Below are 15,826 nucleotides of genomic sequence, written 5' to 3'. Positions count from 1 at the left end.
AAAATCTCCAAGTTGAATGAGGGGAATGATTGCAGAACTCAAGGGGCTGCTAAAAAAAACCCCAAGATCACAAGCATCCATTCACCATAAAAGATAACAAGCAGTTTTGCTAATTTCACAAAATGGCCTCTTTGAGCACCGTGGAATTATTTCGGAAAATTACTAGGGAGAAGAAATTTTTTTCTAAGAATTTATCCTTATTTATTTATTAATCCATTTTATATTGCTGCCCATCTACACACACCACCGCCGCCTTGATTATTTTTGTAAATTACTCACAATGGGAAACATATCTAATACTCTTGCCTCCTCCTATTTCTCCCACAACAACCTTGTGAGGTGGATTGGGCTGGGAGAATGAATAACTGGCCCAAAGTCACCCAGCTGGCTTTCATGGAGAATGCAATTTTAGAACTCACTGTTGTTGTTTTTTGCTTTCTAGCCCGTACCTTACCTTAATCATTAGACCAAACTGGCTTTCCAAAAAAATCAAAAGGCAGTGCTGCTGTTCTGTATTTGAACAAACAAGAACAGTTAAAAATGTCAGACCGACAACCAAAAAAAATATTGTCTGTCTATATCTTTAAATGTTCACCCAGAAAGACTGGTGGAATTCCTGCAAAATATATGGATGAATCACAGGCTCAAAGCTGATGTACTTTTTCCACCTTACTTTGCCAGCTGAGAGCCTGTGAAACTTTACAATGGAAGAAGGACAAGATGGTTGTATGGGGTGACAGAGAATAAATAAATATCAGCCAGTAGTTCAGATCAACAAATAAAGAGCCAGAAAAATAGAGGTATAAAACCTCCTTTTTAAAATATATACAGTACGTGGCTGGCAAGTGGCAAAAGCAAGATGAAGCGCAACAACGAGGGGGAATAACAGCAACCATAGCAAGAAGAAAATGGTGGTAGCAGATTAAGCAAGGTGGAGAAGCTGGAACTCGATAGTAAAGTAATGGGAGAGTCACAGGATAGGAAATGGAAAAGATGGTGTTGGTGGATCTGTGTAGATGTATCTCTTTCAAGGAAAGGATTTAAGCCTGTATTTTTATAGGAAGCTCTGTAAGTGGGTCTGTTTGAATGCATACACCCTCTTTTGCCCTAAACAGGTGTGCCTCTCAAAGCTTCATCTGCCACCTGGAGTGCCTCAGGACTAGGAACATTTCTGTTTAACTTAAACTGACCTACTAAGATGAAAGATGATGCTTTCGTAAGCAATGTAGCTGTCAATAATCATGGATTATATCTTCTTGCCAAGAATGCTTTTTGTTTCCTCATGGGACCTTTAGAAGATGATTGTTGTTCCTCAGTCAAGTCATGCCTGACCCTCTGCAACCCCATGGACCCTAATACGTCAGCCCCTCCCCCCATCTTCCACTATCTCCAGTTCATCCAACCCATGCCCACCATATCACTGACATTATGTAATCATCGTTGGACATATTAGTCACGATGTTTGTAGCTGGTCCAATGAAAAAATGTACAAAAGAGATGGTTTGCATCCATCAAAGAAAGGGACGGAGTTGCTGGGCTATAAATTCACAGTCTTTCTGGAGAAATATTTAAACTAAACAGTAGGGACAGTGAGTTAATTGATACAGAACGTCCCTGTCCCTGGCAATCTAAAAATTATAGGGCTATCAGTGCATGCAACATAGATGTGTGTGTGGACAAGAATATCAACCTTGCTGTCAAGCAAAATCAAGCTTCTAATAGCGAGTGCCACACGAAGTGCACTAACCAAATAGGTGGTAAGACAATAGGGCAGTGATGGCGAACCTTTTAGAGATGGAGTGCCCAAACTGCAACCCAAAACCCACTTATGTATCATCGGGTGCTGGGTGGGCGTGGCCCTTTGGGTGGGCGTGGCCCTTTGGGTGGGCATGACTGCAGTGGTAACACCAGACTGGGTGGGACTAAAAAGTTCAATCAATCAATTCCAACTTTGCGAGATCTTTTTTTCCCCCCGCAAGAAGTTGAAATTTTGATTGATTTTTTTTTTCTTGCACACGGCGGTAGAGGCCTAAAGCGAAAAGGTTTTATAAAGCCCAGCTGAAGGCCTAGGACTGGGGCAATGATGTGTGTGCCCACAGAGAGGGCTCTGCGTGCCACCTGTGGCACCCATGCCATTGGTTCGCCACCATGGCCCTATACTATACCTGTACATTTGGTTTTTCTTGCCTAAATGTAGAACCTTACTTTTTTCACCATTGAATTTCATTTTGTTAGATAGCACCCAGTGTTCAAGTCCATCCAGATCCTCCTCTATCTTAAGCCTGTCTTCTGGAGTGTTGGCTATTCCTGCCAGCTTGGTGTCGTCTGCAAATTTGATGAGTTCCCCATCTATCCCCTCGTCCAAATTCTTGATGAAGGTGTTGAAGAGCACGGGGCCCAGAACAGAGCCCTGCGGCACCCCACTACACACTTTCCTCCATGTAGATGCGGTTCCATTGAGGACCACATGCTGAGTACGGCCAGTCAGCCAACTACAAATCCATCTGGTGATGATGCTGTCTAACCCACATTTTTCTATCTTATCAAGTAGTAGTTTGTGATGTACTTTATCAAATGCCTTACTGAAGTCCAAGTAAATTATATCCACAGCATTCTTCTGATCCACTAATTTTGTCACTTGGTCAAAGAATGCAATAAGATTTGTCTGGCATGATCTGATTTTGACAAACCCATGTTAGCTTTTAGTAATGACTTTGTTTGCCTCTAGGTGCTCGCTGATTCGCTGTTTGATTATCTTTTCCAGAATCTTCCCAGGTATTGAGGTCAGGCTGATAGGTCTGTAATTTCCTGGATCTATTTTTTCCCCTTTTTTGAAGATGAGAACTACATCATCTCTTTTCCAGCCCTCTGGTAGTTCCCCAGTGCTCCAGGATCTTTGAAAAATATAGTTCAGTGGTTCTGAGATCACGTCTGCCAGTTCCTTGAGAACCTTGGGGTGTAATCCATCTGGTCCTGGTGATTTGAACTTGTCTAGGCTGGACAGGTGCTCACTTACCATTTTCTTGCCTATCTTAACTTGTGTTTCTATTCTGTTTTTATGGCACTATTTTTGATAGGTTGGTCTGTTTTTCCCCTTTGTGTAAAGACAGATGTAAAAATGAGTTAAATAGTTCTGGTTTCTCCCTGTTGCTTGTCACCTTCTTGCCACTTTCCCCCACTAATGGACCAATCATTTCCTTAACTTTTTTTTGTTTTTTACATGTTGAAAGAAGCTTTTTTGTTATTTTTGACTTTGCTTGTAAGCCTTAGTTCATTTTGAGCCTTAGCTTTCCTCACTTTGTCTTTGCAGGCTCAGGCTATTTGCTGATATTCTGACTTAGTTATGTGCCTCTCTTTCCACTTTCTATACGTGTCCTTTTTATCTTTCAATTTATCAGAGAGTTCTTTTTGCAGCCATGCTGGTTTCTTTTGAGAGCTGTTATTTTCCTCTTTGTTGGTATTGTGCTAAACTGGGCTTTTATTATCTCACTTTTCAAAATTTCCCAAGCTTCTTGAGTTGTTTTCCTCTTGAGGATTCTCATCCATGGAATCCTTCCCAAGCTCTCTCTAAGTTTATTGAAATTAGCTCTCTTAAAGTCCAAGACTCTAGTTTGACTGTATTCTATTGCTTGTGCTTCCATAATATTGAATTCCAATATTGCATGGTCACTCCCCACCAAGGTTCCTGTGGCTTCGACACCTTCTATCATTTCATCTCTGTTAGTGAGAATTAAATCCAATATGGCTAATCCCCTAGTTCCCTTCTCTACTTTTTGGGAGAGAAAGTTGTCTGCTAGGTTCGTCAGGAATCTGTTTGATCTTCCACTTGGTGCAGAGTTTGTCTCCCAGTTGATGTCAGGGTAATTAAAGTCCCCCATTACTATTGTGATGTGCTTCCTACATACCTTAGTTAGCTGACTAGCAAAAAGTTCATCTATTTCCTCTGTTTGGTTGAGAGGCCTACAGTATACAGCTATGGCAATGTCATTTTTTCTCTGTTTTATATTGACCCAAATGCATTCAAGTTTACAGTTTTCATCATTGTTGTGCTCTATTTCTGTAAAGATGTAGTTATTTCTTATATAGAGAGCAGCTCCACCTCCTCTTTTATTTGGTCTGTTTCTTTTGAATAATTTAAATCCTTCTAGCTGTGTGTTCCATTTGTGGGTTTCATCCCACCATGTTTCTGTAATGGTGACAATATCATATCTGCCCTCATTAACCTGAATTTCTAGTTCACCTTGTTTATTGCTCATATTCTGTGCATTGGGGTATAGACATTTGAGTCCTTTATGACTGACCCTGTGTTTACTTTCTACATGACCTGTGTGGTACCTGAGTTCCCCTATTTCCGTGGTGGTGAACCTATGACACGGGTACCACAGGTGGCATGCCGAGCCCTCTCTGTGGGCACACACGCTGTCACCCCAGTCCTAAGCCTTCAGCTGGGCTTTATAAAACCTTTTCGCTTTAGGCCTCCGCCGCTGTGTGCAAAAAAAAAAAAGGTTCAATCAATCAATCAATTTCAACTTCTCGCGGGGAAAAAAAAAGTCCTCACAAAGTTGGAATTGATTGATTGAACTTTTTAGTCCCACCCAGTCTGCTGTTACCACTGCAGCCATGCCCACCCAATTGGCCACACCCACCCAAAGGGCCATGCCCACCCGGCACCTGATGATACATAAGTAGGTTTTGGGTTGCAGTTTGGGCACTCAGTCTCTAGGTTTTGCCATCACTGTCCTATCTGTTTGACAGGCAGCACTCCAAGATCAGCATAGGCAGCAGGAATACAGAACAACAAAAGATTTTTCTGCTATATACTTTCCCTATTGCCACTATTTGTAAGGCTCAAAGCCAGTCAGTTGTTATACATCTTCCCAGTGATTTTTTTTTCTAAAAAAAAGGTGCCGGAACTCTCATCTTGGCGGGCACAGGAGGCGGGGGGGGGGGAGCGGCGTTGCTGCGGTCACAGGTGCGAAGGGTGTTGGCGGCAGGCTGCCCCTTGGGGCTGGAGCTGGCACGGCTGGTGCTGTGGGAGCAGCGGGGCCCACTCTATATGGCGGGGCTGCATGGGGTGGGCGGCGAAGGTGGTGCGGGCCAGGCGATGCAGGGCGGCCACTTAGGTGTGCAGGGCGAGGCGATGGTGGCACAGGTCCAGCACCAGGTAGGCCACCAGCCTGGCTGACACAGGTGAGCACAAGGAAGGAGTGCACGTGGACTCCGCAGAACCTACCTCCCATTCCTTGTCCTCTCTTACTTACCTAGTTGAGATGGTGTAGTTGGGCAGCAGGGAGGGATGCAAAGTTCCTGCCAACTCGCCTTCGCTGCAGACAACTGGCCGGTGCAACGTTTGCCGGCCAGGTCTTTTGGCACGCTCAGCAGAAATTCCTATTGGTTTTCGAAAGCCAATAGGCTTTTGAAAGCCAATAGAGGGAGTAGCATAGCTTGTGCAAAAGCTTTTTTTGTGTGTATGCAAAAAAAGGGTGCCAGAATGCCATTCAGAGCGTTCTATGAGAAAAAAGGCCTTGCTTTTATGTTTTAATCTTATGATTTTAAAAATATTGTAAGTTGCCCCAAACCTCGCCATGTGGATTGCATACAAATATTATATAATCGGTAAATAAAGGTAGAACATATGTTAAATATACATCAAATGATAATATGCTTCCCTACAAAGTCAATTCTTGCTTAATGACAGACCAAGGAGCTAACTTGGAAAGGCAAGAGAAAAATCTAGAAGAGGTCTGTGCAACTTGTAGAAGGGAAAGGCCCACACTGATAAATTAAAAATCTTTGTGGTCTGCAAAGGAATGCTGGTGGGCTAATCAATGATTTGGTGACTAGAGGAGCATCTACAGTGTTGGAGTTCGTGGTCATGGTAAGCCATGGAGGCACTAGGCAACATGACTTTCAGGGCAGTGGTGGTGATTTTATTACTTTTTTTTGTTTAAAAAAAGTCTGTGCTCTGTCCAAGGGTGCTTGGTAGGCTGCATGTACAGGCCTGGTCTAGAATTTATTTTGGAGCATTCAACTATCTAGAGCAGACATGTCAAACTCATTTTGTTTGAGGCAACTTCTTATAAAAGAATTGCCATTAATTTGTTTTAATAAAATAATTTAAATCAATTTTTCACTTGATTTCAAATTAAATGAATTATATTGCTTGACAATGAGATTTTTTTAAATACAATTGCCAATTGCAATAAACTGGTTTTTGGTATATGTGTGCACTAATTATTTCAACACCAATACATTTTAACAACATATTCTATTTGTAAATGAATGCAAATGCAAATTAAACAATTTTTTCGTACAAAAATAAAACAAAATAACAGATTTAAGAGCTGTTATCATTAGTTATACTTAGATAAAAAATAATTCCATCATCCAAAACTTTGTTATACTGTATTTAACGAACAGATGCTTTGGGATTAAAAAAAAAGATTGACTACATTTGATTGTGTATCACCACGGCATTAAAACAAAATTCGAACAGTGTATGAAAAATAAAGGTTCCCTAAACGTCTGCTGGCTATATCTATACATTTTCCTTGATAGCACTGTATTGCCTTCTTTTTAGCCTTTTTTTCAACTTCCCAGCTTAAAAAAGGCAAGGCACCGGGAGCTGAAAGTTACAGAGACTGTTTAGGTAGGTTGCTAAGCAACCTGTTCACACTCGGCCCTTCTTACCATCTCACTTTTAAATTAGCCTGTACGGATCGCATTTCCTTTGATTTGAGCCATCTGAAGGTCCATCGTTGCAATGCATTCTGCTGCTCTGCAACCTGGCTGCCTGAGGAGAATTTGGCTCTCTGGAACAGTTTCCTTCAGTTTTGTTTTGTTTTGTTTTGTTTTTGTGCAAAAAAAGGTGCCGGAACACTGTTCTGAGTGTTCTATGGGGAAAAAAGCCCTGCATCTTCCCTTTTTTATCCCAACACTAGATGGCTGGTCTTTTGAAAAATATCGAACTATTCTGAGTAAGGAAGGGTAGGCTAATTATAACATCTTTTTTACAAGGAATAGAACACTTTTTCTTCACTCCAGAAAATCTGTAGTGAAATCTGCCTTTGCATTTACCATTATATTTTTGGGATTGTATAGAGAGATGTATAAATGCTCAGTGTCATAATTCTTATCCAGTTATCTATCTAATCTGACATGGTCCCTAAATCCTACTTTGAATAAAGATATGTTTAAGAAAAGAGGAATATTTTGCAACATTAATTGCAAGTTGTAAAATATTGCAAAGGTACAGGGGGTACCTGGGGATTTTCATGGGAAAATTCAATTACATAAATCAAAATGAAATAGCAAATAAAACAATTTAAAGAGAGATGCTGAGCTCTCCTAAAATACATTTGACTGGCCATATATGAAAAAACTAGGGGTTCCTGAAATGTATATAATATACTAAATGAGCAAATATTAAATTAGTCATATTAAGTTGGAGCATGAAAAGAAATGCAGTTACTTCTGTGAAAGAACACAACCAATGTAAGATTGAGAAATTCACGTTGAAATTATACTTCACAGAGCAAAATGGTACAATCTTTTGCATATATAAAAATAGTTTAAAAACGAGCTAATCAACCAATCTATATTTATAGCCAATCTAAAAATTCTGAATCATATTATTAAAGAAAAAATGTATTTTTAGCTAACGGCTTCATGATAGCAACAAGTCTCCAGATTAGGAATCTACCTAGAGTTCAGGAAACATTGTCTAGGTCTTACTACTGGATGTTGTTACTTTAAAAAATTCTGCCCACCTTTTATTTATTTTTAGCCAAGCAAGCTAATAAATTAACAGAAGTGTGTTCAGGAAGGGCCTTTTATCTACTTTTTAAAGATTAAAGTAGAGAATTGGTGCTTATTATTATCTCTCTGTCTTTGAATTTCTACACATTTTATTTCATGTTGATGACGTATGGAGGCTAATATTGATTCTCTGGAAGATCTTCCCCAATTTTTACATAAGTGTCTCTAGCAGTGCCTTACAGCATTTCAATACCACATATCTAATCTAAATTAGATGTATTTTTAACAAAGTATATTGTTTTTCCAAAGGTATGTCAAGTCTTAAGATAAGTCTTCCAAAATTCAGGCCACTCAGTAGGTAACATCCACTAAAGCTACTTAAAAGGTTTAAAGGCCAGCTAAGGCCAGCAAAAGGATTGAAAGTATCATGTATGTATTAAAAAAGGTTCTGCATTCAAAGAATCACTAGATTGGACCAAATTTTTTATAATTTGGGGAAATGTTACATATTTTATTTCAGAAAAGAAAGGAAACTGTAAAAGTATTTCCATGGCATATGGCTACTTGAAAACCTTTACTGAAGACACCTGCAATTATTGAGTCATTTACTCAAAGTGATTGTCCAAAATCAGCCATATCTATATGGTGTTGTAAAAGAATGTAGAGCTAATCTTGGGGGGGGGGGGAATCTGTTTTCACTTTGTCATTATGAGTGCAAATAAATGAGGGGAAAAAGGAATTTCAACAACTGTAGAATCAGACTGCAGCATAACAAAATTGACAAAAGTGAAGGGGGTCCGAATACTTTCTGAATGCACTGTATAAGTGCAGATTAGTACAAGATAGTGCATTGCGCAGATATAGAAGGAAGTGTGAGAAAGAAATAGTCCTGCCCTGTTTTTGTTTATTATAAGATAAGGCAGAGAGATACTTGGACAGGCTTTCGAGTTTGATATCAGCCTTTCAAGACAGGCCAGATCAAGAAACAGGCAGCACAAGGATTCCAGGCATACTATTTCATTTTGGTAGGGTATGACCAAGTTTTTAAAGTCTATCAGTTTTTCTCTGCCTCATCTTATACTAAGCAAAATCAGGACAAGATTATTTTGAGTTTCTTACTCATGCTTCCTTCTATCTCAAGCCTGTGTACTATTTGAGCCAACTCTACTCACAGTGACTTTTTCAAATGTTCCCAAAATTAAATTCCTCATTCATTCATTCATTCATCATATGGCATATCATACACGGATGAGCAAGATTAGTAAAACCTTGCTTAGATTTCCCCTAGATTAGTAAAACACCATAAAATATAAATACTAAAAAGATCTATGTTCAAATACCAATGTCTAAGCCATCTAACCATTAAATTCCTTTGTAAGTATTCATAAGGCTGTTACTGTCAACACCCATGAAATAATTTGATTTAGCCCAAAAGACAAAGCATCTTACCTTTTTTAAGATCCGGGATCCATAGGTGAATATATAAAGATAAAACGTAAATCTCCACCTGCAGGTAATATGAAATAGATAATCTTAACAATTTTGTGGTAGGAAGAATTCAAGATACAGAACAATGCAGATATGTCCACAATAAAGGTAAAGGTAAAGGTTCCCCCGCACATGCGTGCTAGTCGTTTCCGACTCTAGGGGCCGGTGCTCATCTCCGTTTCAAAGCCGAAGAGCCAGCGCTTGTCCGAGGACGTCTCCGTGGTCATGTGGCCGGCATGACTAGACGCCAAAGGCGCACGGAACGCTGTTACCTTCCCACCGTAGTGGTCCCTATTTTTCTACTTGCATTTTTACGTGCTTTTGAACTGCTAGGTTGGCAGAAGCTGGGACGAGTAACAGGCGCTCACTCTGCTACGCGGCACTCGGGATTCGACCCGCCAAACTGCCGACCTTCCAATCGACAAGTTCAGCGTCCTAACCCACTGAGCCACCGCGTCCCTATATGTCCACAATAGTGTATTCTAAAGTGTCCATGCGTTGTATCAAACAGCACACTGATTATTAGAACCATGTATCAATCAACAAGACTAACCAAGTTTGTTTGGATCCCAACTAAATTCAGAATACAGAATTTCATTCTCCAATAAAGCACTGTTTCATAACCAAAATAAACTGCACTTAAATGAGGTCAAGCAAATTCAACCAAAGTTTGTGTTTTCTGTTAACCAAGTGGCCTAAAACAGCCTATCTTAGGACAGTATGGTGTTTGTTAGAAGCCTTGCCCTTCAGCTCCCAGTTTTTATAAATCCCCATGGTTAAAGGCCAAATAATGGCAGAAGGGAATATACCCCAAAAGCAAGTAACCAGGGGCAACAGGCCTCATATACTCCTATCTACCATCTCACTAGCTAAGTTGCATCTGTTGTTCTGAGGGGGAATGACAGTTGAAAAACTAAGATTTCCTCCAATACAAAAGAATTCTTGGAGTTAAGATTCCACGTACACAAAGAAGGAAAGGGCAAGAGAAACCGTAGACCATTTTTTTCACTCACAAATACATTCGCAAGAACATCAATCGACCTACTTTTAAGAGAAACCATGAGTCACCTTGGTGCTATCCACAAGCAGAGATTCCCTAGCTGATTTTGAAGCATCAATTCGTGGGTCTGGGGAATAGGTCAGTATTGAATAACTCTGTATAGTACTTGGGGGAGAGGGTAGGCAAGAAAGATCAGCATGGGATAACCTGCCTCATATTAACAAAATGGGAAAGTAGGAATATTAAGAGACTAGCATTTGGATGAACTGGAAGAGGCAAGAAAGTTTACTTTGTCTAATTTAATAGAAATAAAATCTGGAGTGCACCACATGATCCTGAGCAGACTAATTCAACCTAATGTGTAATTATTATAACCATCTTGCATTTTAGTTGTGACACCATCTTAAAGGCAAAAACAGAGGAACCTGCTTGTCATTCAAGACATTGTTGTTTTTAATCACTGATGTTAATACATTTGCCTCCACAATAATCTTTGTGACTGCAGTAATCTTTTCAAATCAATGCAAGCATAGCATTAAAGCAATTGGTTCACGTCATTTGGTGAATGCAAACCATACAGAAAAAAACTTTGTTCAATATCAGTTTTGAATTCTAACAGTTACAAAGTCCATCTTTGTCCTATCTATCTATCTATCTATCATCTATCTATCTATCTATCTATCTATCTATCTATCTATCTATCTATCCCCTCTAACCCAAAAGCAAATATCACCTTTCCCTGGGTTCTGCCATACTCCTAAGGGGAAAGGGAGATGTGCCCGCGGGTTTATTGCCTCTGCTTCCTCTATCCGCTACAATGTCACCTTTTGCTTTTATTGCCTTTGCTTCCTCCATCCGCTACAATGTAATATTTTGCTTCCCTGTGCTATATCTCTCCCTGAACCTATCTCCCTAAACTGTCAGATAGAACAAGGGAAGGAATAAAGAATGTAACCTCCGTGCCTGGTTTATTTCTATGATCCCAGAGGAAGGGGTGAAGAGCCGTCAACCATTGCTATGTGACCTGGAAATGGACCAATGTTATCTCTCCTTTTCCCACGACAGACCTAACACCTGGGGATTGGTTGTCCCACACTGGCTGGCTGGACTATGGGGTGGGGTCTTGCTTGGGGATACCTTAACCTATCGTTCTGCGTGGGAAATCTCAGATCTTGTCTATTCTGCCTGCTATCAACTACTCTTAATAAAAGTTCCTGTTGGAAGAAATCGCTTCCAAGAGTTCTGCTTTCTTAAGATGGGGGATTGAAGTGGGTCCTGACATACATTCAAGAAAAAAGCATAGTAAATGAGAAAGGGAAAAAAAAGAAAGGAAAAGAAGAGAGAGGGGAAAAAGGAGATAGAAAAATGAAAATACAGAACATAAATGAAATAGAAAACATGAAAAATTATTTAAGAAGTGCCTTATATGCACATATATACACACACAATTCTAATCAACCATCTAAACATCTAAATACTGTGTCCAGTTCCGGAGACCTCACTTAAAAAAAGATACAAGATTGAGCAAGTCTAGAGATGGTGCAAGATCTGAGGAACAAAACATAACAGGAGATTGGAAGAACTAAATATGTACAGCCCTAGATGACAGAAGGGAAATGGATGACATTATTGAAACCTTTAAATATATTAAGGGCATGAATAAGATTTTAGAAGGCAGTATGTTCAACATTAAGCAAAAATCAAGCAGATGGGGGCATCAGCTCAAATTGACAGGAGAGAAATTCAAAAGTAATGTTAGAGAGATTGACTTCACAGAAAGAGTACAGGCAGTCCTTGGCTTACAGTCACAGCTGAGCCCCAAATTTCTGTTGCTAAGTGAGACATTTGTTAAGTTAGTTTTGCCCCATTTTACGACTTTTTCTTGCCACATTGGTTAAGTGAGTCACTGTAGTTGTTAAATTACTAGCATGGTTATTAAGTGAATCCTCCATTTCCTTCTTATTCCATGATTTAATGCAATTATTTTGAAATAACATATAATTCACATTTGTCATGATAATACCCAAGTGTTTTACTTTTTTCTCAATCTTAAAAACAGTTTACTCCATCAGTCCTCTTTGATCTTATAGTTTCATATTTTTGTTAATATCTTCATCTTTCATTTTTAATCTTAGAGGAAATGGGGTTTAATTTTAAAAAAAAGTGGGTGGAGGGAGAGAAAATGAAGGCAGTAAAGAAATTCCTTCTGTGGGCTGTTTATAAAAAGGAAAATACTCCACAAAACCACTATGTAGCAATGGCGGTGAAAGAACCTGGGTACTAAAGACAAGCAGCATAAAACTTTACAAAGAAGGTTTTCAAGCTTTTTGTGCTTGTCTGACTCCCTTTAGGGCCCATCTTTTGCTGTGACTATTTGCTGCACGTGCTGAGTCCTGAATAGTAAAATATTTTCCTTTCCCTCTACTCATCAGTCTGCTAGTCACTCATCAAGGTTAGTCACTGAACAGATTTTGTCACTCTCTTTCCAGGCATGCAATCGCCAATATCTATGGGGAAGGAAAGAGAAGCAATCTAAAATATTTTTCAGCAATACTTTAGTGTTTAGTTCAATAAAACACCACACTACACTGCACATATACCACACCAATGCATTACAACATCTTTGGTTCTTGGGAAGAACTTGATGCATACGAAGGTCAACACCAGTTAAAGAAAGTGTCAGCTGTAACTTGTACTGAACAGATAACAATATCTGGGCATTTTACAGTTCAATAATATCAAGCATGTAAATGTTAAAAATGTGATTAGTAAAGTATACATCCAAAGAGTGAGAAAAATGCTACAAGCAAAATTAAATGGTGGAAACAGCATCAAAATCATCCAATACCTGGGCCAGTGATGCTATACACTGCTGGAATTATTAAATGGATGTAAACTGAAGTGGAGAGTTTGGACCAAAAAAACAAGAAAATTCACAATGTATTACATCCCCATAATGATATTGATAGATGGATATAGAGGAAGAGATTAACTTTAAGCAAACAAACTGCTGAAGAAGAAAAGCATTCATTTGCTGATTATGTAAAAGACAGCCATGAACAAGCATTGATGCAAGTTAAAAATTGGAACTTACTGAATGCACACAAAGTAAAATATGAATATCAGAGTAAAGTAATAAAAACAGGAATAGAACGCTGGCAAGGAAAAACATTTTTATTTTATTTTATTTTTATTTTAATCCCATTTATATCCCGCCCTTCTCCGAAGACTCAGGGCGGCTTACAATTTAAAGCACAAATCAATGTGCTTAGCAATAGCCTTCATTCGATGTATATGCCTGCTTATTAGGGCTTTCACCACCACCCCCAAGCGGCATTATTACAAAGTCAGCTTAATTGCCCCCAACAATCTGGGTCCTCATTTTACCTACCTCAGAAGGATGGAAGGCTGAGTCAACCTTGAGCCTGGTGGGACGCGAACCTGCACTAATTGCAGGCAGCTGGTATTACTTAAGGAGGCATTAGCCCACTGCTCCACCAAGGCCCTGATCATTCTCTAAAAAAGATATCAGAGGAAGTGGATGAAGATAAACTCTGGCAATAGCCACAATTGGGACATAAAAAAAAGAAACTGAAGGCTTGATTCTGCTTATTTACTACAGAAGTGAAAATACTGAGAGATGCTGCATGAATCAGAGAGAATGAAACAAGGACAAGACACTTTAAAAACTCTGGTTGGGATTGTCTTTGTAGAACTGTGTGCTGTATGCGTAGTCTGTTAGCCCAAGGCCATTTTATCTATTGGAAATATGGAGAAATTCTCTACTTCAATGATTCTCAAGCTTTTCTTCACACCTTTTGTGGCCACGGGCCATGGCCATGGATCATTAAGATTCAACTCAAGATTTACCTCATAACATTTCTTGAAGCCTTCGCAGACCTTCTGTGACAACATCGTGGCCCCCCAGAGGTCCACAGCCCACAGGTTGAGAACCACTGCTCTACTTAAAAGAACCACACCAACAAATCCTGAAATTTAGAGATGAGCGTAATCCCTGCTCTTTCAACACCTTTACTGAAAATCTGGAATAATAGTGGGGCATAGCAGAGATCTGCAAAAGATGAGACATTATTTCCCCTTAAGGTCTACTTAAGACTTTAAGTAAGACTACCTCTGTGTGAGTAAGTACAGTTAAGAGGTATTTTTGAATGCGTTCATCTTGAGCAATCAATTAATTCTATAATTATATCTTTATTTCTCTGGGAAAAGAAACAAACCATTCTTGTCTGCCAGCTCTTGAATATCTTTTTGTAAACAATAGGATGAAGATAATTTAAGATTGATCAAGAGGAATTAGGGAACGAGGGCAAACCCAATAGATCAAGCAAAAGATCGAAAACTTGTAATTCCTGAAAAAATTATTTAGACCTTACAATAAATAACTTACACGAGGAGAAACTATGAAATATAACTTACTCTGATATTCTTCTTTTTTTGCTATAGCACAGCTTTTGTTCACTAGCACTACTTTACTCTTCAATAGTACATTTAAAAGAGATGAGTTCTTTTTCTTCATCATTAGGAATTAAAATTCCTTAATATTCTAATAACCTGCTAGATATATAAAATCTGAATTTTCAGATTAAAGTACATGACAAACCTTTTTGACAGAACATGAGAAATATTACTGCAGAGGAATGATTCTAATTCAAGTATTTAAAGGAATGCACACAATGCAGTTGGACATTTTCATTGCAGGTCTATTTGATTTCCCAGCTGGATATTTGGCTAAACTCTGGTAAAGATTCTCAATATTTAATGGTCATAGCATTACTTGAGACAAATCCTTCCCTACATATCCATGTTTCCTAAACAGCTTTGAGAACATCTGAGCATAATTTACTACCCTCCCCATTTTCCTATGCTAAATTCCATAAATACAAACCGATTGGACAGGTAGACCAAAACCAAAGACATACACTGACTAATTAAGAGTGCAAATAGCTGTGCTGCCCTAGGAATTGGAGATAATACTGACTCTCCTTCTGGGGAAAGGGGCCCTGGGAGAGTTGAAGTAGAAGGAGCATGCTGTGGTCCAAAGACCAAGGCCTCCGTGGGAGCAGGAGATGTCAGTCCAGATGCAGCCACACATTTGTCACCTTTGCGCCCTGGAGAATTGTTTCTCTAAGGCCTGGTGCCTCCTGCTGGCTTCCCTCTCAGCCGCCTTAGAGGATTTCTTGGCTGAAATAGCCTTGGCCTTAAGTTTACCGGCCGCCTCCTGTTTGGAGAATTTAGACTTCTTTTTCTTGGGAGTGCTGGGGGCATCTTGTGAAGGCTGAGATGCCAAGTCGTCTGCCATTGCAATCAGAGATATCTCAGTGGTATGCTGAGAGGGATCTCAAAACAGATAGATCTCAGTGGTGTACTGAGAGGAATCTCAGTAGTAAGGAGCAGAGTACTGATAGCAGCAGAGCCACTCAATGTAAGAAACAGTGTACTCGAGGATCAATTGTGGCTGCAGAACCAAATGAATAGTACTGCCCTCACACATGCAATGCTCCTGATGGCAGCAGGGCCAAATAACTCACTTAGTGATGGCAAGACTAACTCAATGGTGAC

The 15,826-nt window shown here is 39.5% G+C and overlaps 1 protein-coding gene across 1 annotated transcript in view; it reads right to left on the bottom strand.

Moving 5' to 3' along the window:
- The window catches only part of CERS6 (ceramide synthase 6), a 113,770-nt gene that overhangs the window by 47,858 nt on the left and 50,086 nt on the right, over positions 1 to 15,826 (bottom strand). Inside the window, exon 4 of the mRNA XM_081334085.1 lies at positions 9,208 to 9,265. Coding sequence (XP_081190211.1) covers positions 9,208 to 9,265 — 58 coding nt within the window. The remainder of the gene's footprint in view (positions 1 to 9,207; positions 9,266 to 15,826) is intronic.

Source organism: Vipera berus, assembly GCF_964194415.1.
Source record: "Vipera berus genome assembly, chromosome: 1".
In the NCBI taxonomy this organism is placed as follows: Eukaryota; Metazoa; Chordata; class Lepidosauria; order Squamata; family Viperidae; genus Vipera; species Vipera berus.
Note: the sequence above shows the minus strand (reverse complement) of the source record. Positions and strands in the feature narration are given on the sequence as shown.